The 26,163-nt window shown below is 39.2% G+C and overlaps 2 gene segments (V, D, J or C); both read left to right on the top strand.

Moving 5' to 3' along the window:
- The first annotated feature begins 18,177 nt into the window (after positions 1-18,177).
- Positions 18,178-18,882, top strand: LOC134471446 (immunoglobulin kappa variable 3-11-like). The segment is given in 2 exon segments: positions 18,178-18,307; positions 18,509-18,882. Coding segments are annotated over 2 exon segments (423 nt in total).
- Positions 18,883-24,262: 5,380 nt separating this feature from the next.
- Positions 24,263-25,659, top strand: LOC134471445 (immunoglobulin kappa variable 1-39-like). The segment is given in 2 exon segments: positions 24,263-24,377; positions 24,499-25,659. Coding segments are annotated over 2 exon segments (462 nt in total).
- Positions 25,660-26,163: the final 504 nt, after the last annotated feature.

Below are 26,163 nucleotides of genomic sequence, written 5' to 3'. Positions count from 1 at the left end.
GAAGGGGGTACACAGAGGGGCTGCATTCTTTGGCCACGTATGAGTTTTTGGGCAAAATAATAGTGCATCTTAAGAACTGGGTCTCTATAGTGGCTGACATCAATTCTATTGCAGCCATCTCAATTGGAAAAATAAAGAACCATTTTGGGGACCCTGCCCCAACTATGCCACCTTCATTGTCTTCCCAGCAATTGCCACTGTTGCTCACACCTAGCAGAGACACTGTGTTTGTGAGACCTGTTAAATTTGCACAGTCATAAAATATCATGGGGAGAAGTGAGAGTAAGGAGAGGAGATATGTTTCAGCATGAAATGAACCCACTTCTTTTCTTCTAATGCTGGAGACCAAAGACAGCCTGCTGGGAACTCTCCTGAGCAAAGGTCAAAGGGTCCATGTTAGGTTCCATGAAATAGTGAATGACTCTAAGTGATATAAACAAATACAGTGAGCATTCTAAACTTTTACCTGTGAATCCAGTTAAAGGTAGGGGCAAAATTTGTATATTCATTCCCATGTTGTAAAAATAGTATTAGATTCTTACTCCATGCAAACCTATGTATATCTGGTGACTTCTGAGATAGAATCAATACATTGAAAGCTTCTATTCCAAAACCATCACTAAGCCAAGATATTCCAGTTAATCATAGAAGGTATTGATGGAACCTTGTAAGTACAAAGATGTTACTCAATTTCTTTTACTTATTGTGTTTATGAATACAGCCTGTTCTGAGATTATCTTTCAAGAACTTCTGTGCTATAAAGGCAAGATTTTGTTATTTTGGAAAAGGATAAAGTATGGGAATGGAAAAGCACGAATTAAGAGAATGAATGTGGAGAATTCAGAGGACTTTTAGGGCACTGAAACAAAATTACATTGTTCCAAATGCTGCATGTGTGTTATTGCAGCTGTCTCTGCTGGGGGAAATGCACAACCTCAAGAGTGAATTTTTATGTGAAATTTGGACTTTGCACATTTATTAATCTTGATTGTTTGCAACAAAATTATCCTTGGATATTGATAATGACTGCATAGTCATGTGGGCAGTGTTATAAGGGCCACTTCTGCATTTTAAATTTTTTATAGCTTTCAATTTATTCTAAAATTGAAGCAAATCTTTAAAAAATTCCTTCCCAGATTGCATAGAAGGGCTTCTCTGTTATTGTCTGCCAAAATGTTGCCATAACCCACAGTGTGCTGTGGTGCTCATCTGTGTCTTCATTAAATCTGGACAGGCACTGTCATAACTGTGCTTCTGGAGTGGAAGAAATGGAAAGAGGGTGTGTAGAGGAGAGTCTTGGTTCTTCTTCTAAAGTCTCAAGGAACTTCCAATCCTGGCTGGTTCAGAAAACTGCTCTCAGCAGTTGAGCACAGCAGTGGTGGCAGCTGGTGCAGCCCAGTCTCACACATCTGTTTCCCTGGCTGGTTTTTGTCATGGATTATATCACTGTGGTAGGAGTATACAAACATTGCTGACAGTAATAAGTAGCAACATCTTCAAGCTGGAGGCTACTAATGGTGAGAGTGTAATCTGCCTCAGATCCACTGCCACTGAACCTTGATGGGACCCCATATTCCAAGTTGGTTGTAGCATAAATCAGCAGTTAAGGAGCTTTCCATGGTTTCTGTTGGTACCAATGTAAAATATTGCTTATACCATGACTGGCTTACATTTGATGGTGACTGTGTCTCCCACAGATGCAGGCAAGGAGGATGGACTCTGAGTCATCTGAATGTCACTTCTGGCACCTGAAATTAGAAACAACAAGTATCAACACAACTATGGTAAAACAGGACCTCCTTGTAGTGCCAGGCAATTCTGACCAGGAAACTATAAATCATAAGATCAATCCTTGCTCACCTTGGACATAGAGCAGCAGGAGCCCCAGGAGATGAGCAGGGATCCTCATGTCCGTGCCATGTTGTGACTGGGACTGACTCCTGCATGGGGTGTGAGCAGCCTGGAAAGATATATTTAGGGCATGGGTTGTGGTCTGTGCATATGCAAATCATCAGAGGATGGGTAGAATGACACATCGCTGCAGTGCTGTGTCATCTCATCATCATCCAAGGTTTTCTGGGGCCACTTCTAAGCCTGGGTGGCACAGATTTAATGGGTTTCTCTCTTGGACCACAGGGTAGAATGCAGCTCTTCTCCCATGAGTACACTGAACATTGTTTTAGATTTGGTTCATAACACACTTTGCACCTTTGGATGGAGATGGCATCTATAAGTTCTGTGCCTCCCTCTCTGAATTCACAAAGTTTCTTCATCCCAGTTTGACTTATGGCCACTCACATTCAGAGCTGTGTACCTGCTTCTCTCACCCTTCCTGTCTCATTGCTTACTGAGTTCAGACTCTAAGAATCCTCCTGGAAGGGAAATCACAGCCAGGTGCATACAGATCAGATAGTAAAGCAGGAATTCCTGAGAAAGTGGCAGACTGGGGAGACATGGTCCATTGTGACTTGAGGACCCAGCCACGTAAGCTTAGGTATCTGGACATAGAGCTCCCTCCTTTAATGGGAAACTCGCATTTCAACATTCCAGCACTCATTCCAACATTTACTTATTTAATCTAGGATGAGTACTCTGTCTTTGTGTATTGTGGGGTTTGTTTGCCATTTAATGGAAACTTTGTTACAGCAACCTTTTTGAGGAGTCTTAAGTTCTTTACTGAATCTCTCCTCCTCACCCCATATTCAGGAACCTGATCTTATTCTGCCCATTACCAGACAAGGGTCTATAGAAATTCACTTGATTTGTATTCTTAATAAATCATGCAACTATTAAGGACAAACAACTAATAATTCTCTTGCAAACCTGAAAAGATAATGATCACAGATCCAGGAACGTGACTGCATGAAAAGACCATGAAAAGACAAAAAAGTAGTTTTGGGAAAGAGAGGGGGACCCAGAATACCCTGCTGGTTGCAGTGCTAGGAAATGATTCCAGGCTCAGGGCTTCTTGTCCAGGTGTCTTTCCTGTTTCCCCAACTCCAGGCAATTTTTGGTAATATGATAATATTCCCCCTTTGAAACTCTTGTGCCTTACTGAGTAATTAAAGCTCACAAGGAAAACTGCAAAATTTCACCAATTTGTTAAGGACAAAGTAGGAAATCCTTAGATGGATACAAAGGGAACTATCTTCAACAACTATTTATTTATTTATTTTTTTAGAAAAATTCCTATAATTGATGTTTCAACTAATATGTGAAGCAATGGCTCTGAAAATTTCAGCTCTGCTGGGCTGACCAAACCTCATGGTGTTTGTGTGGTCCATGACCCATCTGTACTTGTGAAGATCAGATTGCTCATCCAGGCTGACCTAGTTTTTGTTCTGGTTTGTGGTGTAGTGTGAAGAATACTCTATCCCTGGTGACAGTAATAACTTTTGATATCATCAGGTCACAGGCTGAGGGAGAAATCTGTGCCTGATCTGTTGCCACTGAATCTCGAATGGATCCCTGAGATAGACTGAAAGGCCCACTGAATAGCAGCTCTGCAGCCTAATTTATTTTCTGGTGATACCAATGCAGACCGGAGGCAATGTTTTGACTGGCCCAGCAGGTGATAGTGGCTGTCTTCCCTTGCATCACAGACAGCACAGCTGGAGACTGGGTCAGCACACTCTGGCTTCTGGAGGCTGAAACCACCACACATCAGCAGAACATGACCATGTGCATATGAAAGTCACTACAAATGTAGTCTAAAAGAAAACAGGGTATATTTTACAGGGCTTTTAAGAAGAAAGGAGGAAAAAAGAAAGAAAGAAGGAAGGAAGAAAAGAAAGAAAGAAAGAAAGAAAGAAAGAAAGAAAGAATGAGAAGAGAAAGTTAAGTAACACTGTCACTTTGAGCATTGTCCAAGTAGTATCACCTGAAACCTACAATAGTAGAAACCTAAAGAGCTCTGATAAGGATGTTATCTTGACTTTGCCATATCTATTTTTTAAAAGTTTTATTTAAGGAGAAAAAGAAAAAGAAAAAAAACAGAAAAAGGGTACAAGTTATACAGAATTTCAGAAAAAAATAAACAGTAGGAAATCACTAGTTAATAGATTATATATTTTTATCTTAGAAATAGTTGTTCAAGTTACAAAATTAAAGCATATAAAGTGGACTTTCAAACAATGAGACTGTTTGAACAGTTCTGTTCAATGATGCAGCAAAACTTAGTAACATGGTTATCTATCTTATACACTTAAATATACATGCAGGTATATCCTTTAATGCTCTTTCTTTTCCTTTCTTTTGTGCAATGACAATTACACATTTTGGGTTTTATTACTCCCACAGTTCTTATTACTTTTTTTTGAAGAAAGTAAAACCAAATGTGACAGAACAGAATTAGTCAAATCAAAAGGATGATCATAAAACCTAATGTAAAAACAAAATACAAAGTGATCAACAATGGTTACCATACTGCCTCTTGCTATCTTAAAAAGAATTGCCTATATCATCAGTTATAATAAAATTGAACAAAGCAGTAAAGAATAAAACCAAAACATTGGAGACATTACAGGACTTTAAAAGAAGATAATAGTCAACCAGAATGGGCATCATAATGAATCTTATTGTCTTCACAGTTGTGACCTGTACTTTCGAACTTGGTACTATCAAGCCAAGCAGAATAGGGGAAAATCAGTCAAAACCAGATGGTGAGGGCAATACAGGATTTCAAATCAAGTTAATAGGAAATCAAAGTAGGTTACTATAATTTATCCTGCTATTTTTTATTTATTTTCCCTTAATTAAAAGAAAAAAATAAAAAAGTAAATATTTAATAAAAGGAGATTGAGATAAAAGAGGGCTTAACAGCAAAACAGCACAGGTCAAAACATAACCATTTAAGCAAAATAGTGTTTCATCACAAGATATCCTGACATAAACGTAGTTACCATAGTGTCTCTTTCGTTGAAATCTTTGAGTATAACTTTGTATACTGTAGCACCAAACATATCAAGACACTATAAAACCATTCAAGAGAATGACAGTATTACAAGGTATTTACAACCAACTATCAGAAAATGAACAATGGTTTCTGTATAATCTCCTTGTCTATAATAGTTTTTGTTTATATTATCACTTATAATAAAATCCAATAAGATACAACCTCTTAAGACCAATAGAGACAGAAGAATAAAAGCTTGATGGGACTTCAAAGCAAGATGATACTAAATCAGCACTAGGTATTATGATGTCTTGTTTTCTCCAAAATAGCTGTTCCTACCATCCAACCTTCTCTGCCTCATTTCTGTTGAGCTCTTTTTCTTTCATTAGTTGTCAGTTTGTCTTCTTCATTTCGCTTTCTGCTCCATTCATTATGGCCTCTCTGCCACTGTTTCTGGAATCTTGGTATTTTTCTTTTTTAGAATGTCCTGCAGAATTCTCTGTAGAGTTGAATTGGTGTTTGCAAATTCCCCTAGTTTCTCTTTATCCTGGAAGCACCTTGTTTTTCCATTAATTTCTAGAGACAGTTGTGCAGGATATACCAATCTTGGCTGGAGGTTATTATCTTTCAAAGCTTGAATTATTTCCTCCCATGCTCTTAATGATTTGATGGTTTGTGCTGAGAAGTCTGCTGTAATTCTGATGAATGTTCCCTTGTAAGTGATCTGTTTCTTGTGTCTGATGGCTTTTAATATTCTGTTCTTATATTGGATTTCTGGAATTTTGATTATTATATGCCTGGGTGTAGCTCTGTTTGGGTTGTACGTGACTGGGGTCCTGTATACCTCATACATCTGATTACCTTTACCTTTTGCTAAATTAGGGAAAGTCTCTTGGATTATTTCTGTGAATAGCTTTTGTAGTCCATTTGCTTGTGTCCTAACTTCTTTTATGTTCTTAATTCTTAAGTTATAGATCCTCTTATCATCTTCTAGCTTTTGTATTGTTGCTGTTTGTTTTTTTGTTATTTTTAAGAAGTTTTTCATTTCATGTTCCCACATTACAAATCTGTCCTCCAGTTCAGACAATCTATCCTTAGTTTATTTCAAGCTGTTATGCCAGCTTTCGATAGTGTTTTTAGTTTCATGGTAATCTCTTTGAGCCTGCTTCATGTATTCTGTGTTTTCTCTCTTTTATCCATCAAATACTTGTCCCCTTTTTTCTGATCTTCCATTCCACCATCTCTTTTTTCTTGAGTGGTGCTTAGCATTTCTCTAACTATTCTACTTACATCTTGCTTTATTTGGTTAAATACCTCGTCTATGAGGCTCTGGAGGTATCACTTTATGTCTATTGGAGCCATGTCTGATATTGCATGTTTTCTGTCCTCATTCTCCTTTGCATTCACCTTTCCTGGATCTGTGTTCTCAGGATTGGGGACTGAGGACCCTTTCTGTTGCTGCCTCTTTCCATACTTTTTGTTCCTTCCACACAAGCATATATAGGAGGCCCAGTTTCTTTCTTTGTTGGTTACAGTTTGTTTGAATCCACCGGCTATGTGTTCCCACCCACTGCAGTGCACTAGGGAGACACAGACCTGGGGAGCCTCTGCTGGGCCAACACCTCCAGGTCAACCTACTGAAGGGTGCACCACCTGGCACTGGACCCTGGTTTGGGCTAGCCCATTGGGTCTTAAACAGCGGCATCACCCAGGCCAAGTGCTCTGCACCAATCCTGCTTGAGAGGGGAATATGTGACTAAAGTCACTGCAGTGTCCTGTTCTGGCTAGTATGCCCGGTCCCAGCATGTCCTTTGCTGGAGCCTCCCACTCTATGGAAGGGTCCCTGTTCCTCTCACTCACCACAGTTTGATGCAGGTCTCCCCACCAGTCCTGCTGTCAACTCCATTCACACCGATTCCCACTCTCAGAGCTTTCGTGCTTCTCTCTCTGCTGTGCTTGGACACAGCAGCGGCAGCAGGAAATTCAAATTGTGGCTTCCAGTGGCATGGGTTCCAGCTTCCATGCTGAGATTTTATCTGTTCTGGTTATAGCACCAAGATTGCATTTCCTGTTGGTTTCTCTCAGCTTAATTTGTTCTTGGGTCGGCAGGATATATCTCCACTTGCTTAGGACTCCTCGCACCACAGCATTCCTGAGTTCTAAGCTGGGTGTTTCAGAGAGCCACTGTAGCTGCTGTTATCTATATGCCATGTTCTCCCAGAAGTCTGCCATATCTATTTTGCTTAGCCTGCATCCCAGAGAAGGCTTTTGTAAGGTCCCAAAAGCAAGGGTACTTCTGATGTAAGAGGAAAGATAAATGCAGATGATGGGGACTTATGGGCTTAAACATTAGAATTTATAGGTATCTGCTCTCAATGTTTTCTGTCCTAACTGCTGGTCACTGCTGAGCACACCCTAATTTCCAAAGAGCTGGCCCCTTGCAGGATCAGAGGCATGGATCAACAGCAGAGTGCAGACACAATCTGTCCCTGTCCTCTCGTGCAGTTCTCAGTCATCTGGAATGAACAGTGGCTCAGGTCTTTGGCTTGGTTTTCAAGGAGCAGTGTTAACTTTCCTGCTCCTTGTTTTAAATCAGATTGAAGAAATACATCATGTAAACTTGCCATGGAACATCTCATTCCACAAGATACTGATGACAGCTGGTCAAGTAGATTTCCTATGCAGGATAAATTGTAACTATCTTGATTGTCTAATACAAACACTTACTGTGCAGAGGGTGCAATGAAAACTATACAGAAATTCATGGGGCTGTCACATTGGTGAAGGTGTCAAATTTCTTGATGTCTGAAATAAATTGATTCATTGTTGTGCAAGGAATGAAAGTAATTACACCTTGCCATATGCTTCAATGTTTTAGAGTGATTTGCTTTACCCCATAGTCTCCAACTAACAGAATGTCAGCTAATTTATAGCAGTATATAGAAGTAAAATCTCATCTACAGGAGCTAACTAAATGTAAGTAAAGGCTGTGTTTTTCCAGCATTTTTGTACTTCTATCTCTGACAGTACACTAAAATAAAAAGTTAACATAGCTAATGTGAAAATGTACAAAAGGCTTCTGATTAGAAATGATGGCATCTCCAGTAAACTGTCTGTTGTACCACAATGATTTATGAAATAGCTGAAACTTATAATGCAACTTTCTCCAAATTATTTCAATAAAGCAACAATAGTAATTTGTTAAGATTTTGAACAAAATGTCCTCCAAAAGTCACAGAGTACAAAAGTGGCGTTTTCAGAAAGTTTTGGGTCTATGAGTGCTCTAACTGCATCTGTGGTTTAATCCATTAATGAGGTCAGTAGTTGATGGAATCAATTAGGAAGCATTGGAATCTCAGTTGATGTGACCTCGTTACAGGAGTTGGATTACGAGAGTGTGACAGCATGAACTCTATCTTATTCTTGGCTCCTGTCTCTGTCTCTCTATTTCTCTGTCTCACTCCATCACTCTGTCTCTGTCTCTGTCTCTCTCTGTCTCTCTGTCTCTCTCTCTGTCTCTCTCTCTCTCTCTCTCTCTCTCTCTCTCTCTCTCTCTCTCTCTTCCTGCTTCCTGGCAATCATGAGATAAGCAGATCCTTTTCCCAAGCCTTCCTTACATCATAGTGTTTCTATATCATCATCCCCTTAAAAGCACTGAAGTCAGCAGACCACAGACAGAAATCTGTGTAAACATGAGCCAAAATAAACCTCTCTTCTCTTATATTGTTTGTCACAAATATTTTGTCACAGAAATGGAAAGTTCAATAACACAGAATCCTACAGGATTTATCTTGAAATTGAAAAGATGTTTCAAGTATGTAAAAGATGTAGTTAACAAATGGGCTGAATGTTTGAATTTTTAAAAAAAAATTATCCCAATAAAAGATGTATTGCCATGGATCCTCCTTCAAATATTCTCCTTTTTATTTATTTAAAGAGAAAAAAAGAAAGGAAATAAAAAACAAAGCAGTAACAGCCTACAAATAATACAGAATTTCAAGAAAAAAATATACAGTAAGAAATCACTAGTTAATAGGTTACACATTGTCATCTTAGGAACAGTTGTCCAAATTATAAAATTAGAGCATATAAAGTGGACATTCATACAGTGAGATTGAAGATAGTTCCGTTCAATAGTCCAATAAAAACTCAGTAATATGGTTTTCCATCCTACACACTCAAACATACCTGCGGTTATATCCCTTAGGCCACCTTCTTTTCCTCTCTTTTTTACAATAACAATTACACTTTTTGGATTTTTTTACTCCCACATTTCTTATTAATTTTTTTGAAGATAATAAAACCTAACATGACTAAACAGAACAGAGTTGGTTGGAACAGAAGGATGGGCATAGTACATGATGTAAAAATAGAATAACGGGTCATCAAAAATGGTCACCATTGTGCCTCTTGCTATTTTTAAAAAGAATTGCCTATATCATCAGGTAAATTGAATTGATCAAAACAGTACAGTACAAGACCAATAAAACCTACACTGGAGACCTTACAGGACTTCAAAAGAAGATAATAGTCAAACCATAATGGGCATCAGAGTAAATCTTATTGCCTTCAAAGTGGTTGCCTATACCCTCAAACTTGGCATTATCAAACAAAGTAGAATATAGTAGAATCAGACAGAACAAGATGGAGAGAGTAATACTGGGGTTCAAATCAGGTTAATAAGAACACAAAAAAGTTACTATAATATATCCCGCTATTTTTAAATTTAGTTTTCCCTTAATTGAAAAAAAATAAGAAAAAATAGATTAATTTTTTAAAAAAATGTGTGGAGATTGAGATAAAAGAGGACATTGTAACAGAACAACACAGGTCAGAACTGAACAATTTAAGCATCATTGTGTTTCACCCCCAGATAATTTAATATAATAGTAGTCACCATAGGGCCTCTTTCCTTGAATTATTTGAGTATAACTTCATATACTATAGCATCAAGCATATCAAGACCGTGTGAAGCCATTCAAGAGAATTAAAGAATTACATGTATTTGGAATCAGTTAACAGAAAATGAACAACGGTTTCTATATTAACTCTTTGCCTATAAAAATTTTTGTTTATACTATTGCATATAGTAAAATATAGTAAGATACAACATGTTAAAACTAGTGGAAACCGATGTACAATAGCTTGATGGGACTTCAAAACAAGATGATATTAAATAATTACTAGCTTTTATGATGTGTTTTTTTCTTCAAAATAGCTATTCGTACTATCATTCTAACAACCCAGGTTAAAACCTATGCAATTAATGAGTGAAAACATTATATGGCTTCAAACCAATATGATTGAGAATCATGATTACCACATACTTTTTTGTATTCTTATCATTCCTTACACTAGGGAAACTATTCAGTATTTATACACGTGAGTTTGATTTATCTCACTTATGAGTATAGTCTCAAGCTGTGTCCATTTATTTATAAATATCTCAATGTGATCATTCTTTATAGCTGAGTAGTACTCCATTGTATAAAAATACCCCAACTTTTTTTTATCTATTCCTCAGTTGATGGACACTTAGGTTGTTTCCAAGATCTGGCTATTACAAATTGTGCTGCTATAAACATGGTTGCACATATATCACTGTGGTATGATGCTTTCAGTTCTTCTGGGAATATGCCTAGAAGTGGAATAGCTAGGAGGTCAAATGGTGTTTCAAGTGCCAGCTTTGTGAGAAATCTTCAGACTGACCTCCACAATGGTTGTACTAGTCTATGATTCCACCAACAGTGCAGGAGATTTCCTTTTTCCCCACAGCCTCTCAAGCATTTGTTGTTGGTGGTTTTCTTGTTCTTGGCCATTATTTCAGGAGTGAGATAAAATCTCAGTGTGGTTTTAATTTGCATTTCTCTAATGACCAGTGATGGTAAACTTTTTTTCATGTATTTACTTGCCATTTGTATTTATTCATCTGAAAATTGTTTGTTCATCTCATGCCCATTATTGGACTGGATCTTTGAATTTTGGGGGTCTGATTTTTTAAAATTCTATATATGTTTTAGACAGAAGTCCTTTGTCTGAGGGTAAGTTCACTAAGATTTTTTTCCCAGTTTGTGAGTTTTCTCTTCACTATGCTGGAGATTTCATTTGGCATGCAGAAACTTTTTAATAACAGGCAATCCCAATTATTGACTCTGGAAAGTATTTCCCATGCAGTTTGAGTCCTGTTCATGAATTCTCTACCTACTCCTATGTCTTCAAGGTTTTTTACCCAATTTGTCTTCAAGTAGATTTAGTGTTTCTGTTTTAATATTTAGATTTTTGATCCATTTAGATTTTATTTTAGTGCATGGTGATAGGCATGGGTCTAGTTTTAGTTTTCGGTATATGGAGAGCCAGTTTTTCCAACACCATTTATTAATGAGACTGTAGTTCTTTCAGTGAACCTGTTTGGTCCCTTTATCAAAGATAAGGTGATTGAGTGTGTTTGTAGTTGTGGTTGTGTCTTCTAATCTGTTCCACTGATCTTTGGCTTTGTTTTGGTTCCAGTACCATGTTGATTTTACTACAGTTGCTTTATAGTATAACTTCAAGTCAGGGATTCTGATACCTCCTTCCTTGCCTTTGCTGCTTAGCATTGCCTTTGCTATTCTAGGTCTCTTTTCACTCCAGATGAATTTTAGATGTGATTTCTCAAGTTCTATGAGGTATGCTGATGGTATTTTTATTGGGATTGCATTGAATCTGTATAAAAGTTTTGGGAGAATGGCCATTTTCACAATATTTATTCTTCCTATCCATGAGCAAGTGATGTCTTTCCATTTTCTGATATCTTCTTCCATTTCATTTTGCAGTGTATTATAATTTTCCCTGTATAGGTCTTTCACTTCTTTCGTGAGAGTAATTCCTAAATATTTCATTTTTTTTTTTTTGGTTGCTAGTGTGAAGGGTGTGGCCACTCTTATTTTTCTGTGACTTTGTTATTAGTGTATAGAAATGCTATTGATTTTTGAGTATTGATTCTATATCCAGCTACATTACTGAATTTATTTATTACATCTAGGAGTCTTTCAATGGGTATCTTCTATATAGAGTATCACATCATCTGCAAATAATGATAGCTTACCTTCTTTTCCTATCTTTACCCCTTTTATTTCTCTCTCTTGTCTAATTGCTCTGATTAGTATTTCCAGAAGTATATTAAATAGGATTGGTGATAAGGGACATCCTTGTCTTGTACCTGATTTTAAAGTAAAGGCCTTCAATTTTTGGTCATTTAGTATGATATTGGCTGTTGGTTTGTCATAGACAGCCTTTATTATATTGAGATAAAGAGCATCTATTCCAATTTTCTGCAAGGTTATTATTATAAGTGAATGTTGGACCTTATCAAAAGCGTTTTCTGCATCTATAGAAATGATCATGTGATTCTTACTTTTTGCTCTATTGATATGGTGTATTACATTTATTGATTTATGTATATTGAACCATTCCTACTTGGCTGGGATGAATCCCACTTTGTCATGGTGTATGATCTTCTTGATGATTTGCTACATTCTATTTGCCAATATTTAATTGAGGAGTTTTGCATCTGTGTTCATTAGGGAGATTGGTCTGTAGTTCTCTTTTTCAGTTGGGTCCTTCTCTGGTTTTGGCATTCGTACAATGGTTGACTGACAGATGCTGAAACTTTATACACGAGTCTCCTGATCAAAATGCCCTTCAAGTAAACAAATTTTGTTAAAAGCACTGATGCACCAGTGTTCAAACTAGCTATAATTCATTCTTCACACCTTGTAGAGAAACTGAGGAAAAATAAATGGAGGGTCACTTGCAGGAGACCAGCACTTCTAGGGCCTTCTCATGTCTCAGCTGCACAGTTTCAATCACTAATGAACTGTTGAGCATATGAGCATTGTGAGCTGCTGGGGATTTCAGGTTCTGCTCTAGTAGGGGATTTGGGATGGGGAGGATGGGCCTGGATTCACAGATTTAACCAGGAACCCTCAGCTTCAAAAAATTTATAAGCACTGCAGGGTATTCTGGGCACCTTTCTTTTTCACAAAACTACATCTGTGTCATTTCATGTGGTCACATGCTACATCTTAACTGACCTGTGACTATGATCTTTTCAGAATTCTACACAAACTATTAGTCTTTTACCCTAAGTAGTTGCATGATTCATTAATAATTGTATTCAATTAAATTTTCTATAGAATCGTGTGTGGTAACAGGCAGAATAGCATCAGATTCCTGAATACTGGTGCAAAGATATAGTCAAGGCTTTAGAGTTCCAAAAAATAATAGAATGGACATTAAAGATCTTCCACGAGATGCCAAGTGACCCTCCAATAATCAAAGCAGTGAAGTCTCTTCCTGTAAACACAAGGACTGTAGAAGTGATGCTTTTCCAATTGGGAGACTCAAAGGCAGGTATCTCTCTGCCCAGCTCTCTAAGCTCATCTAGTTGGGGGTTTCTGTGCACAATGAGATGTCTCCTCCATCTTGAAGTTCCTCACTGTCTCCTATTTTCTTTAGTCAGTGGTAATGCACCTGACTAACAATGACGCCCCCTCCTAGGAGGACTGTTAGAGAGTGAACTGTGAGTCAGCAATGATAAGAGAACAAGGTGCACAGCCCTGAATGTGGACAGCCCTGAGTGAAACAGGGATGAAGGGACCATATGAATTCAGAGATGGAGGGGACAGAACTGATAGAACCCATTTCTATTCAGAGATGCAAAGTGTGCAGTGAGGCAAAAAGAGAACAACAGGGCACTCTACTCATGGGAGAGCCCTTTGTTTGTGCTGTGGCCTAAGGGAGAAAGACATTCTCTGCTGGAAACGTGTGTCACCCTAGCCTGAAATGGGACCCCAGAGAACTGTGGCTGCTTCTGAGTAGAGCTTATTCTGCACAGGTGCACAACCCTGCCCAGCCCCTGCTGATCTGCATGTGTGCAGGGTACAGCCAGCTACTTAAGAGGCTGTCACACCCTGTGCAAGAGTCAGTTCTATTCAGGACACAGCATGGGCATGAGGATGCTTACTCAGCTCCTGGGGCTACTGCTGCTATGGTTCCATGATGAGGAAAGTTTATTCAAGTGATTTAGTGCATTTAGAGTTGCCTGGCTGTTCAGGGATGTCCTGCTTTTCCATACTGTGCTTGTATTTGTTATGTTTCTAAACTCAGGTGCCATATGTGAAGTCCAGATGCCTCAGACTCCATCCTCCTTGTCTGTTTCTGTAGGATACAAATTCACCATCAATGGCAAGGATGTGGATATTGGTTTAAACTGGTAACAACAGAATCCAGGGAAAGTTCGTAAACTGCAGATCTCTGATGCAGACAGTTTGGAGTCCGGCATCCCGATGTTCAGTGACATTGGACGTGGGACAGATTTCCCTCTCACCATCAGCGGCCTACATCCTAAAGATGTTGTGTCTTTTTACTGTCTACAAGGTTGGGAGGAGCCTCTCACAGTGGTACCAGTGTTAACAAAAACCAGCCAGGGAAGCAGAAGTGAGACACTGGGCTGCCCCAGCTGCCACACCTGCTATATTCAACAGTAGAGAACATTTTTCTGAGCCCTGGATGGAAGTTCACTTGGAGGCTTTAGAAGAAGGGCCCAAGATTGTTCTCTACATCCAACCTCTCATCCAATTTCCTTAGCTCCAGCAGCACAGATCTGACGTGCTTGTCCTTGTTTAATGAAGGTCACACATGAACACACATGAACAATGTATGTGATGGTGTGGTTTTGGATTCAGACAGCAACAGAGTGGGCTTTCTATGCATTATAAGCAAGAATTTTTAAATACTTGCTCAAATTTTAGAGTACATTTTAATATATAGAAAAATTTAAAATATAGAAGTGGCTGGTACAACCCTACACACATGACTAAGCAGTCTATCATCAACTTCCAATGACAAGTTTTTGTAAATAGTTAAGATGATATGCTTGAAAAAAATCATCGTTCATATGAAGATTCACTCTTGGTGTGGTACATTTCATCAGGATAAACAGGTGCATATGCCTCATTTGGCTATGACTCAATATTGTTTCACTGACCTAAGACTCTCAGCCCTGAAAATATCGCCATTCATTCTATTTTCCCTTATTATTTGTGTTTTAACATTCTCACAGTTTGTTTTCTTTTCCAGAATGACAAAAGCTTGTTTTTACAGTATAGAAGCTTTTTGAAATGTAATCTCAGAGTATACTGCATTGAGTAAGAGAATAATTAACTAATATTGAATAACACATCTTGTTAATTATAAGGTTCCTTTTTATCTTCTATGATTATCTACAATATCTTGGCTTAGTGATAGTTTTGGAATAGAAACCTTTGATTAATTGATTTCTTCTCAGAAATCACCAGATTTGCATGCAATAAGAGTTTACCATCATTTTTAAATCATGACGAGCTACTTTTACACTTTTTGGCCCTTAAGTTTAACTGGATTTGCCAGTACAAATTTAGAACTCTTGCTATTCTTCTTTTGTATCATTTAGAGTCATTCACTATTTCACAGAACTTAGTTTGGGCTCTTCTTCTGTTGCTCAGGAGAGTGCCCAGCAGGCTACCTTTGTTCTTCAGCATTTCAAAGGAAAAGAGCCCATTTAATTTCATGCTGAAACAATCTCCTCTCCTGTCACATACTACCATACGATATTCATGACTGTACAACTTGAACACGTCTCATAAACCCAGTGTCTTATCTGAGTGTGAAAACACTTAGCTGAGTGCGAAAACCAGAGTTAAATCTTTGGGAAGAAATGGAGGTGGCTTAGTTGAGGTAGGGTCCCCAATAGGCTGTCTATTTTCCCACCAAGATGGCTTCACTGTCGGTGGTGACAACCACTATAGGGACCCAGGGTTTAAGGCTGCACTATTGTTTTCCAGACATATCTCAGATTGAGGCATACACTGTGTGCCCACTGTATACCACATTCCCTCCTTCCTCATCACAGCAATACGATGTTCTTATTTATCTCCTACTTTGCAGTAATTTTTAATTTCTTGTGAATCAGCATTATTGATTTTAATGGTCACTTCCAAAGCATGTCAAGCACAGAATGCCAAGAAAGTGGTAACTAATAAGCATTAATAAATAACATGAATGATAGGAGTTCCATTTTATTTTATGACTAATATTCTGTCATTTATGATGCTTCCACACCTTGGTTGTTGTGAATAATGCTTACTGAACATGAAAGTGCAGTTGTCTCTTCAAGATTCTGATTCCGTTTCTTTCAGAGATACTCCCAGAGACGAGATCATATGTTGGTTCTATAGCTAAATTTTTGAGAAACCTCTATAATTGTTTCTTATAATGGTTGTCCCAGTTTACATTTCCACCAACAGTACTACATGGTTTCCTTATTCTCCGCACCTTCAACAACAGCTGGTATTTCTCATCTTTTTGAAAATAATCATCCTAGTAGATAAAGGTGATATTTATTATGGTTCTGGTTTGTATCTCCATGCTGATTAGCATGATTAGTGGCATTGAGTACCTTTTTACATATCTACTGATGTTTGCTTCCTTTGGAAATAGTTGTATTCTGACCCATTTTTAAGTTGTGTTGTTTGTTTTATGTTTACTTTTGTATTTGCTCTTGAGTTCTGTTCATATATTTTTTAGATATTAAATACCTATTGGATATTTGATTTGTAAATATTTTCTTGCATCCTGTAGATTTCCTTTTCTTTTTCATTTTGTTGAATATCTCCTTTGTTTTGCAGAAAGCTTTTGTCCCACTTGTTTAGTTTGGTTGTGATTTTTGTGTGATATCTGAAAGGGCACTGCCAAGACCAGGTCAAGGTACTTTACCCGTTTCCTTTCTTTTAGATTATATAGTTTCAGATCTCACACATGAGTCTTTAATAAACTTTGATTTTATTTTTATAGATAGTGAGGGCATAAGTTTAATGATCGTTTTGCTAGTGTATATCCATTTTTCCCAAAACTATTTGTTGAATATACTTTCCTTTCCCTATTGTGTATATTTGGTGCTTTTATCTAACATTCATTAATCTATAGGGAAAGTTTTGTTGTCTGTCTCCCAGAAAATGGTATCAGTACAGGGAAGGAAGAGAAACCTAGTGCTGCTCATCTGTGCACGTGTGGTTGTCCACTGAGCTACACTACTGAGCCTAAGTGCAAGCTGCCCTCTGTCAGTTCTCTTCAGAGTAAGGCTGTACCAGGGATCTCGGGAAAGACTACAAAACTGCAACGCAAATGACTATCTGGAAGACAAATTTCATACAAAGGCTTAATTCAGTTTGACACAATCAATCACCTAGGGAGATGATAAGACACAGTAGAGGTAGAGAGAAGCAATGTCCCTGTTATGGATTAAAAACTGGCGGTCAATTTACCACCAGCTGAGTTAAATCAGCATGGTGCTAAGTGTAGATGGCCCACTGAGGAAAGTGCCAGCATAAGAACAGATGTGGAAAGGAAGAGGAGGTGTTGTAGTTCTCCTAAGTGTTTTTGTTTGAAGCTTTCCCTGATATGAACTCTGTCATTATCATTGGAGGAGCTTGGGGCCTTGTTGCTGAGAAAAATCGCGGCTCAACTTGAGTGAGGTTTGGTCCTTACATTCATCATTGCTACCTGGCTGTGAAGCAGAAGATATGTGTTGTTCATGTTCCTTGAAAAGCTTGTCATGCTGTCTTCCTGAGATGTACTTGGCTGTTATCATTGAAGGAGCTCACAACCTAATTGTCACAGAGGATGTCTGTGATAATTTTTAAAGGAGACCTGGTCCTTATTTTGAGCCTTCTCAGCACAGAGCTATAAAGCAGACTTGCATGAAATGTTATCATGGCTCTAGACCTCCAGTTGGACTCATCAGAGGCATTGTCATGGACTGTATGTCTTCAGCTGTATTGATGCAAAACATTGCTGTGGGATCCAGGCCCTCAGATGGATTTTCTAGGTCTTCAGTATGGTGCACAGATTTCCTGCACTTTCTTGTAGGTCACTCTGGGTGACCACGATAAAATGATATTACAAATTTGTGTCCTGTATGTAGTTCTCCTTGCGGCTTCTGACTACAACAGTCTCGATAAGCTTCTATCCTGTAACAGGTTTGCACTGAACATCATCTGGCTGAGTCTTGGAGTTTGATGATACAGAGTATCACAAAGAATAAATTCTGTGAACACAAAAGGGAAATTCTTTATTTAGGCTGAACAAAGGACGTTTTCTGACATGAACACTTGGAAAGAAGGTGGTCAAGTGTGGAGAAGACCAGACCAATGCTGGCAGTGCTGGAGCCCAGCTCTCTCAGCTCCAGCTGCTTTGCATGCTCCTCCCAGCCCGCCCTGCTGTCCAGCGCCCTTATCAATGCCCTGTTCTTCTGGGTGATCTGCTTCAGCAGGGACTCAGAGTGAACCATGGAAGCCTTGGCTCTGCTCCTCTGCCTCCTGGTACTAAAGCTCCCAGGTGAGGGGACTATGGGATGATGGTTCAGCACATCTGTGGAAACTCTTTTAATGCTGGGTCCTGTGTTCTGGCACCTCTGATCAGCAAGCACAGTAATTAAAGTTCAGTGTTTATCAATGCGCTGAGAAGACACTATTGAGAGTACAATGGGTGTTACCTGAATTACATAGGTAACATTTCTTTTCTATGTTTCAATCTCAGATACCACTGGACAAACCCTGCTGACTCAGACTCCAGACTCTCTGGCTGTGTCTCCTGGAGAAACAGTCACTCTCAGCTGCAGGGCCAGTCAGGGTGTGAGTAACTACCTAGAATGGTACCAGCAGAAACCTGGGCAGGCTCCCAGACTCCTCATCTATACTGCCTCTAGCAGGGCCACTGGTGTCCCAGCCCGGTTCAGTGGCAGCAGATCAGGGACAGACTTCACTCTCACCATCAGCAGCCTGCAGCCTGAGGACATTGCAGTTTATTACTGTTTCCAGTATTACAGCGGGAGTCCCACAGTGATTCAACGTGTGACAAAAACCTCCCTGATTGTTTGTCATCATTTTTCTCATTGCAGCTGCTTCCTTTAAGAACAGCTGCTGTGGTTCCTCTCAGTTTAAATGCTCTGCCTACATCTGGCAACCTTGTGACTCTGAAAAGTAACTTGCTGATAAGATTTTGACTGATTCCTGGATTTGTCCTCAGACTCAGGCGCACAGCCACGTGCAGGAATAGCTTTCCTGCTAATGCCGTCAGATCAGACTCACATTAGTGGTTGCCTAGTAAGATGTACATTTTATGCCCATGAAAATATGACAATACAATAGCCAAGAGCGAAACTGCATCATATGCATGTGAGATTAACTCATAATGCATTCTAAACAGAAAGCGTTCTTCCAATTTTCTTTTCTAGTATTAACTTGATTCATTGCAGTGCTATTTCTCTTGCTATTACCATAAATATTAGCTTTTTCAAAAGTGATAGATCTACAGTTTTGTTTTTCACATCATTTTTCAGTGTTTTGGCTGAGATCAAGTGCAGTGTTATTTTTCTTTTATACCAGCACAGCTGCTCGGTCTGTACTTATACTTCCCACTTATTACACAGGTTAGTTCCATTTTCATGTGTAGTCTGGTATTTCATATCATGTCACTGGCTTTATAAAACTCTTGGCACAAATTTTCTTTTGAAACCTGCATGAGATTTTCTATTATAGCCACTTTTCTTTTTTTCCTTTTTAACTCTGTTTCCTCCTTCCTTTATTTTTTCAATGGTGTTGAACTCTAATAACTGACTGAAACAATCGTAATAATAATCAGTAACGGTGCCTCTTTCTTATTTTCTTGTTATTAGCTCACTCATTCATCTTAATTTTAGTAAGGTAACCCAAACATGAGACTCCAGCCCACAGAATGCAAATTAGGGCAATAATGTTTATCTGACTCAGTGCACTTTACAGCTCCATTTGCTTATCTACCATTAAATTGTTAAGCTCAATTAAGAAAAGTATATTCCTGAGCTGGGCATGGGGGCGCACTACTGTTACCCCAGCATTTGGGAGGCTAAGACAGGCAGGTGTGTCCTTGCAGATTCGAGACCAGCCTGGACTCCAATGTGAGCCAAGAACAGCCTGAATCATGTATTGAGACTGTCTCAGAAACACACATACACACAAAAAATTATATTCTTCATAATTTTTCTTTTTCTCAGATTACATCTTATATACGTATTCATTGCAAAGTATTTCAAATTTGTGCTTTAAACCATTTTGAAATCATTTAATGAAATGAAATCATTTAATAAAGGAAATCATTGAAATGATATATATATATGATGTGATATAAAATATAGTAAATATTTAAATTTGAAAACAATACAATAAAAGACACATTGTCACCAGTTTTCCTTACAGTATTTCCCCTTGCTCTGAACATACTCATCCTACTGTTCCTTCCTCTTTCTGAAGCAGTTCTGGAAGTCCTCTTTCGTGAGTATGTTAACTTGCATTGTCATGTCTTCTTTGATGTCACTTCACAATGTTTACCTCTCAGGTTCCTTTTGACTTTGGGAAGAGCCAGAAGTCACAGTGTGATCTGGGTATGGGGATGCATGCCTGTAATCACTGCACTAAGAAGGCTGAAACACAAGGGTCACCATGAGATTGAGGCCATGCTGCATTACATAGCTAGCTCTGGCTCAAAAAAAGTGTAAGTGAAGATAAATAACAATATATACAAGAGGCTGCCTTCTGTTAGATGGTTCTTGGTAGCAGGCTTCACTAATTCTTGGTCACACCTTGTAAAGACAAAGTAACGGAGAACATTTTGAGGACAATGTATGGTAATGCATTTTTTATTGGGATATTGTTTTAAAAATATAAACATTGGGCCCATTTGTTAACTACACCTTTTATATACTTGAAACATCTTTTCAATTTCAAGATAAATCTAATAGGACTCTGTGTTATCGAACTTTCCATTGCTGTGACAAAATATTTGTGATAAAGTGTTTAAGAGAAGAGAGGTTTATTTTGACTCATGGTTTTAGAAATTTCTGTCCATGGTCTGCTGACTGCAATGCTTTTAAGGAGATGATGATATAGAAACACCGTGGTGTAATGAAGGATTGAAAAAAGGAACCTACTTATTTCTTGATTTCCAGGAAGCGGGGAGGGGGGAGAGATAGAGAGACAGAGAGTGAGAGAGGGGGAGGGGGGAGGGAGAGAGAGAGAGAGAGAGAGAGAGAGAGAGAGAGAGAGAGAGAGAGAAGGCAAAAACGAAATAGAGTTCATACTGTCACGCTTTCCTCATCCAACTCTTTGTAACCACGTCACATCACCTGAGATTCCAATGCCTCCTATTAATTCCATTAACTTCTGACCTCATTAAGGGATTAATCCACAGATGAAGTTAGAGTACTCATGGACTCGTCACTTTCTTAAAACGCCACATTTGTACTCTATGACTTTTGGAGGGCATTTTGATCTAAATCATAGCAAATTCCTATTGTTGCTTTATTAAAGTAATTTTGAGAAAGTTGCATTATAATATTCATTTCATTATAATATTTCATTATAATATTTATTTCATTCATAGCTATTTCATTAATCATTGTTTTGTAACAGACAGTTTACCGGATATGCCATCATTTCTAGTCAGAAGCCTTTTGTACATTTACACATTATTTATGTTAACTTTTTATTTTACTTTACTGTCAGAGATAGAAGTACAAAAATGGTGAAAGGAGCACAGACCTTTGACTTACATTTAGTTAGCTCCAGTAGATGAGATTGTACTTGCATATCCTGCCATAACTATTAGTTGACATTCTGTTAGTTGGAGAATATTATGTAAAGCAAATCACCCAAAAACACTGAAGCATATAGCAAAGTGTAATTACTTGTCAAACCGTGGAAGAGGATGAATCAGTTTATTTGAGACATCAAGACATTCGACACCTTCACCAAAGTGGCAGCCCCAAGAATTTCTGTAAAGTTTTCATTGCACCCTCTGCACAGCAAGTGTTTTCATTAGACAGTCAAGATAATCACAATCTTTCTTGCTCAGTACATCTACTTGACCTGCTGCCATCAATATCATGTGGAATGAGAAGAAGTTCCATAGCAAGTTTATGTGATGTATTTTGTTCAACCTGCTTTGATGGAAGGAGCAGGAGAGTTAACATAGCCTAAGATCAAGCTAAGGACATGAGGAACTGTTCATTCCAGATGACTGAGAACTGCACCAGAGGACAGCGACAGATTGTGTCTCCACTCTGCAGCTGATCCCTGCCTCTGATCCTGCAAGGGGCCAGCTCTTCAGAAACTCAGGTGTGCTCAGCAGTGATCAGCAGGGGAAGACAGAAAACATTGAGAACAGAGACCTATAAATTTTGTTTAAATCAATACAATGTCCATATGATCCTCATTTAACTTTCCTCTTACGTTGGAAGTACATTTGCTTTTGGGATCTTATAAGAGACTTTTCTTGAATGCAGGCTGAGCAAAATAGATATGGCAAAGTCAAGATGATGTCTTTATCACGGCTCTTATGTTTCTAATATTGTAGATTCCAGGTGAAGCTACTTGGATGATGCTCAAAGTGACAGTATTACTTAAACCTATAACTTCCTTCCTTCCTTCCTTCCTTCCTTCCTTCCTTCCTTCCTTCCTTCCTCCTTCTTCATAAAAGCTCTATAAAAATATATCCTCTTTTCTTTTAGACTACAGTTGTAGTGACTTTCATATGCACATGGTCATGTTCTGCTGATGCATGGTTTCAGCCTCCAGAAGCGAGACTGTGCTGACTCAGTCTCCAGCTGTGCTGTCTATGATGCAATGGAAGACGCCATTATCACCTGCTAGCCAGTCAGAACACTGCCTCTGATTCACATTGGTACCAGCAAACACCAAATTAGGCTCCAAAGATCCTCATTAAGTAAGCCTTCCAGTCCATGTCAGGGATTCATATGAGGTTCAGTGGCAATAGATCTGGCACAGATTTGACCCTTACCATCATCAGCCTGTGGCCTGATGATGTCACAAGTTATTATTGTCACCAGGAATGGAGAATTCTTCACACTACACCACAAACCAGAACAAAAACTAGTTCAGCCTGGATGAGCAGGGAGATTGGGTGCTACCATGGTCTTCTGATTTTTGCAGGTGCAAATTGGTCAAGGACTTCACAAACAACATGATCAGCCCAGCAGAACTGAAATTTCAGATCTGTTGTTTCATGTATTAGTTGCAACTTCATTTACAGGAATTTTTCTAAATAAAAGAAAAACTGTTGAGGATAGATCCCTTTGTAACCATCTAAAGATTTCCTACTTTGTCCTTTACAAGTTGGTCAAATTTTGAAGTCTTCCTTGGGGGCCTCCAATCAGTCAGTAAGATTCAATAGTCTTAAAGGTAGAATAATGTGAAATTACCAAGCAATTGCCAGGAGTTGAGGGGAAAGAAAAGACCCCTGGACAAGTACCCCTCAACCTTGAAACATTTCCAAGCTTGGCAACCAGCAAGGGTATTCTAGGTTCCCCTCTCTTTCCCAAAACTAACTTTTTGTCATTTCTTGTAGTCACATACCTGGACCTTAAGTACCCTATGATCATTATCTTTTCTTAATTCCAGGAGAATTATTAGCTGTTTGTCTTTAATAGTTGCATGATTTATTTATTAAGAAGACGAATCATGTAAATTTCTATAGACACTTGTCTGGTAGTGGGCAGAATAAGACCAAGTTCCTGTATTTGGGATTGGGAGGGGTGATTAAGTGAAGAAATTAGGGCCCCAATCCAAAAGGTTGCTGCTACAAAGCTTTCATTAAATGGCAAAGAAACCCTACAATACACAAAGCCGAAGTTCTTATCCTAGAGACTAAATGAATGAATGTTTGAATGTTGAAGTGAAAATTTCCCGTTAAAGGAGGGAGCTCTGTGTCCAGCTCTCTAAGCTTACATGGCTGGATCCTCAAGGGGCAATGGGTCATGTCTCCCCCATCTGCCAGTTCCTCAGGATTTCCTGCTTTACTTTGTGATGTGTAGTGCACCTGGCTATGATGCCCCTTCCAGGAGGATTCTTAGAGTATGACCTTGGTGAGCAATGAGACAGGAGGGGTGAGAGAAGCAGGTACACAGCTCTGAATGTGGGTGGCCATAAGTTAAACAGGAATGAAGAATCCTTGTGCATTCAGAGACGGAGGGAACAGAACTTTTAAATCCCAGCTCTATTCAAAGGTGCAAAGGGTGTTATGATCCAACCATTGAACATGGTTCACTTTAGTCATGGGATAACAGCTGGATTCTGCTCTGTGTTCCAAAGGAAAAACACATTCTCGGGGAAATTGGTGGCATCTTGGCCTGGAAGTAACCCCAGAAAACCATGGACCACTGATGAGACTAAACAGCCTTGCAGCTGTGTGCAACCCTGCTCAGCCCATGCTGATTTGCATGCACACAGAGCATAGCACATGCCCAAAAGTATTTCTTCCCAAGGTTCTCATACCCTGTGCAAGAGTCGGTCCTGGTCCAGACACAGCAGGATCTTCACTCAGCTCCTGGGCCTCCTGCTGCTCTGGCTCCAAGGTGAGAAAAAATTTACTTTGTAATTTAGTCTAGTTAGAGTTCCCTAGTCACAGTTGCCTGTTTCTACAGGGAGGTCTTGTTTTACCATGGTTGTGTTGATACTTGTTGGTTCTGATTTCAGGTGTCAGATGTGACATCCAGATGACTCAGACTCCATCTTCCTTGCCTGCATCTGTGGGAGACACAGTCACCATCAAGTGTAAGGCCAGTCAGGGTATAATCAATGCTTTAAATTGGTACCATCAGAAACCAGGGAAAGCTCCTCAACTGATGATTTATGCTGCAAACAGTTTGGGATCTGGGGTTCCTTCGAGGTTCAGTGTCAGTGGATTTGGGACAGATTTCGCTCTTGCCATCAGTAGCCTACAGCCTGAAGATGTTACTACCTATTGCTGTCAACATGGTTATGGTACCCCTCCCACAGTGATACAATCCATGACAAAAACAGCCACGGAAACAGATGTGTGAGGCTGGGCTGCCCCAGCTCATCTCCACTGCAGCTGTACTCAACTGCTGAGAGCATTTCTCTGAACAAGCCAGGCTTGAATGCTCCTTTGAAGCTTTAGAAGAAGGACCAAGACTCTCCTCTACACCCTTATTCTCTTTCCTTTTTTTAGCTACTAAAGCACAGACAGTCCAGCTCCTGTCCTAATTCAGTGAAGGCCACAGATGAGCACCTCTGAGCACTGTGGGTTATGGCATAATTTTGGATTCAGACAGCAACATAGAAGCCCTTCTGTTTTCTAAGCAAGGATTTTTAAAGACTTCCTTCAATTGTTAGTGTAGATTTGTTCATTGAAGTTTGAAATACAGAGGTGGCCCTGACTACCCAGTACACATGGCTCTGCAGTCTATCATCAACAACCAAGGACGACTTTGTTACAAACCATTAAGATCCATAAGTGTGCAAAGTCTGTAGTTTGCATGAAGGTTCACTATTGCTGCTAAAGATTTCACAAAGGGAAACAAATGTGCAATAACACACATGCAGCGTTTGCTACTGTGCAATTTTGTTTCACTGCCATAAAAATTCTCCACCCTAAAAATTATCCCTGTTCATTCTCCACCAATTCCTGCCAGTCATTTGTGTTTTATCATCACATTGTTTATCCTTTTCCAAATGACAAAATCTTGCCTTTATAACATAGAAGTTTTTGAAAGACAATCTCAGAATACACTGTACTGAGAAATACAATAATTAAAAATATTGAGTAACACCTCTTTGTACTTACAAGTTTCTCTTTATCCCTTCTGTGTCCTCTGTTCAAGACATGGACGCCTTGCTGCGCACCCCTTGCTGGAGCTCTAATTCTTGTATGAAGTCCCTGCCTGTCACAAGCTCTCAACGGGATGTGGTTACTGTCTCTGGACAAAGATTAATCTGAATCAGGTGCAGCAGTGAGCTGCAGACCTGGAGCTGTGGCCCTCTGAGTCCTGGTGCTCTGGGTCCAGGTGAGACAGCAGGGTTTGGAGAGGCCTCCATGACCGGACCTATAGCACCCAGGAGTCTGAGGCTGAGACCGTGTTCATTGTGCCCCACATGCACTGTCCTGGGAAGACTCCGTTGTTGGGATATCATTCACTGAGGGGCTCACCTGTGTCTTGTTCTGGCCTTTAAACTCCCGTGAGAGCATTGTGGGCTCTAGGGCCCAGCTTCCCTTTACAAGTGTCTCTTAAGAGAAATGGTCTCCACCACTTTCCTTGCTGCATCCGAATCCAGGCAAGTTTCCAAAGACTCAGCAATGTGCTGTGTATGCCTTGGCTTGAATCTGTCTATAATTGTGAT

Source organism: Cavia porcellus, unplaced genomic scaffold, assembly GCF_034190915.1.
Source record: "Cavia porcellus strain 051 isolate PalLab524CR breed Dunkin Hartley unplaced genomic scaffold, mCavPor4.1 scaffold_18, whole genome shotgun sequence".
Lineage (NCBI taxonomy): Eukaryota > Metazoa > Chordata > Mammalia > Rodentia > Caviidae > Cavia > Cavia porcellus.
This window is presented reverse-complemented; position numbering and strand designations above follow the sequence as displayed.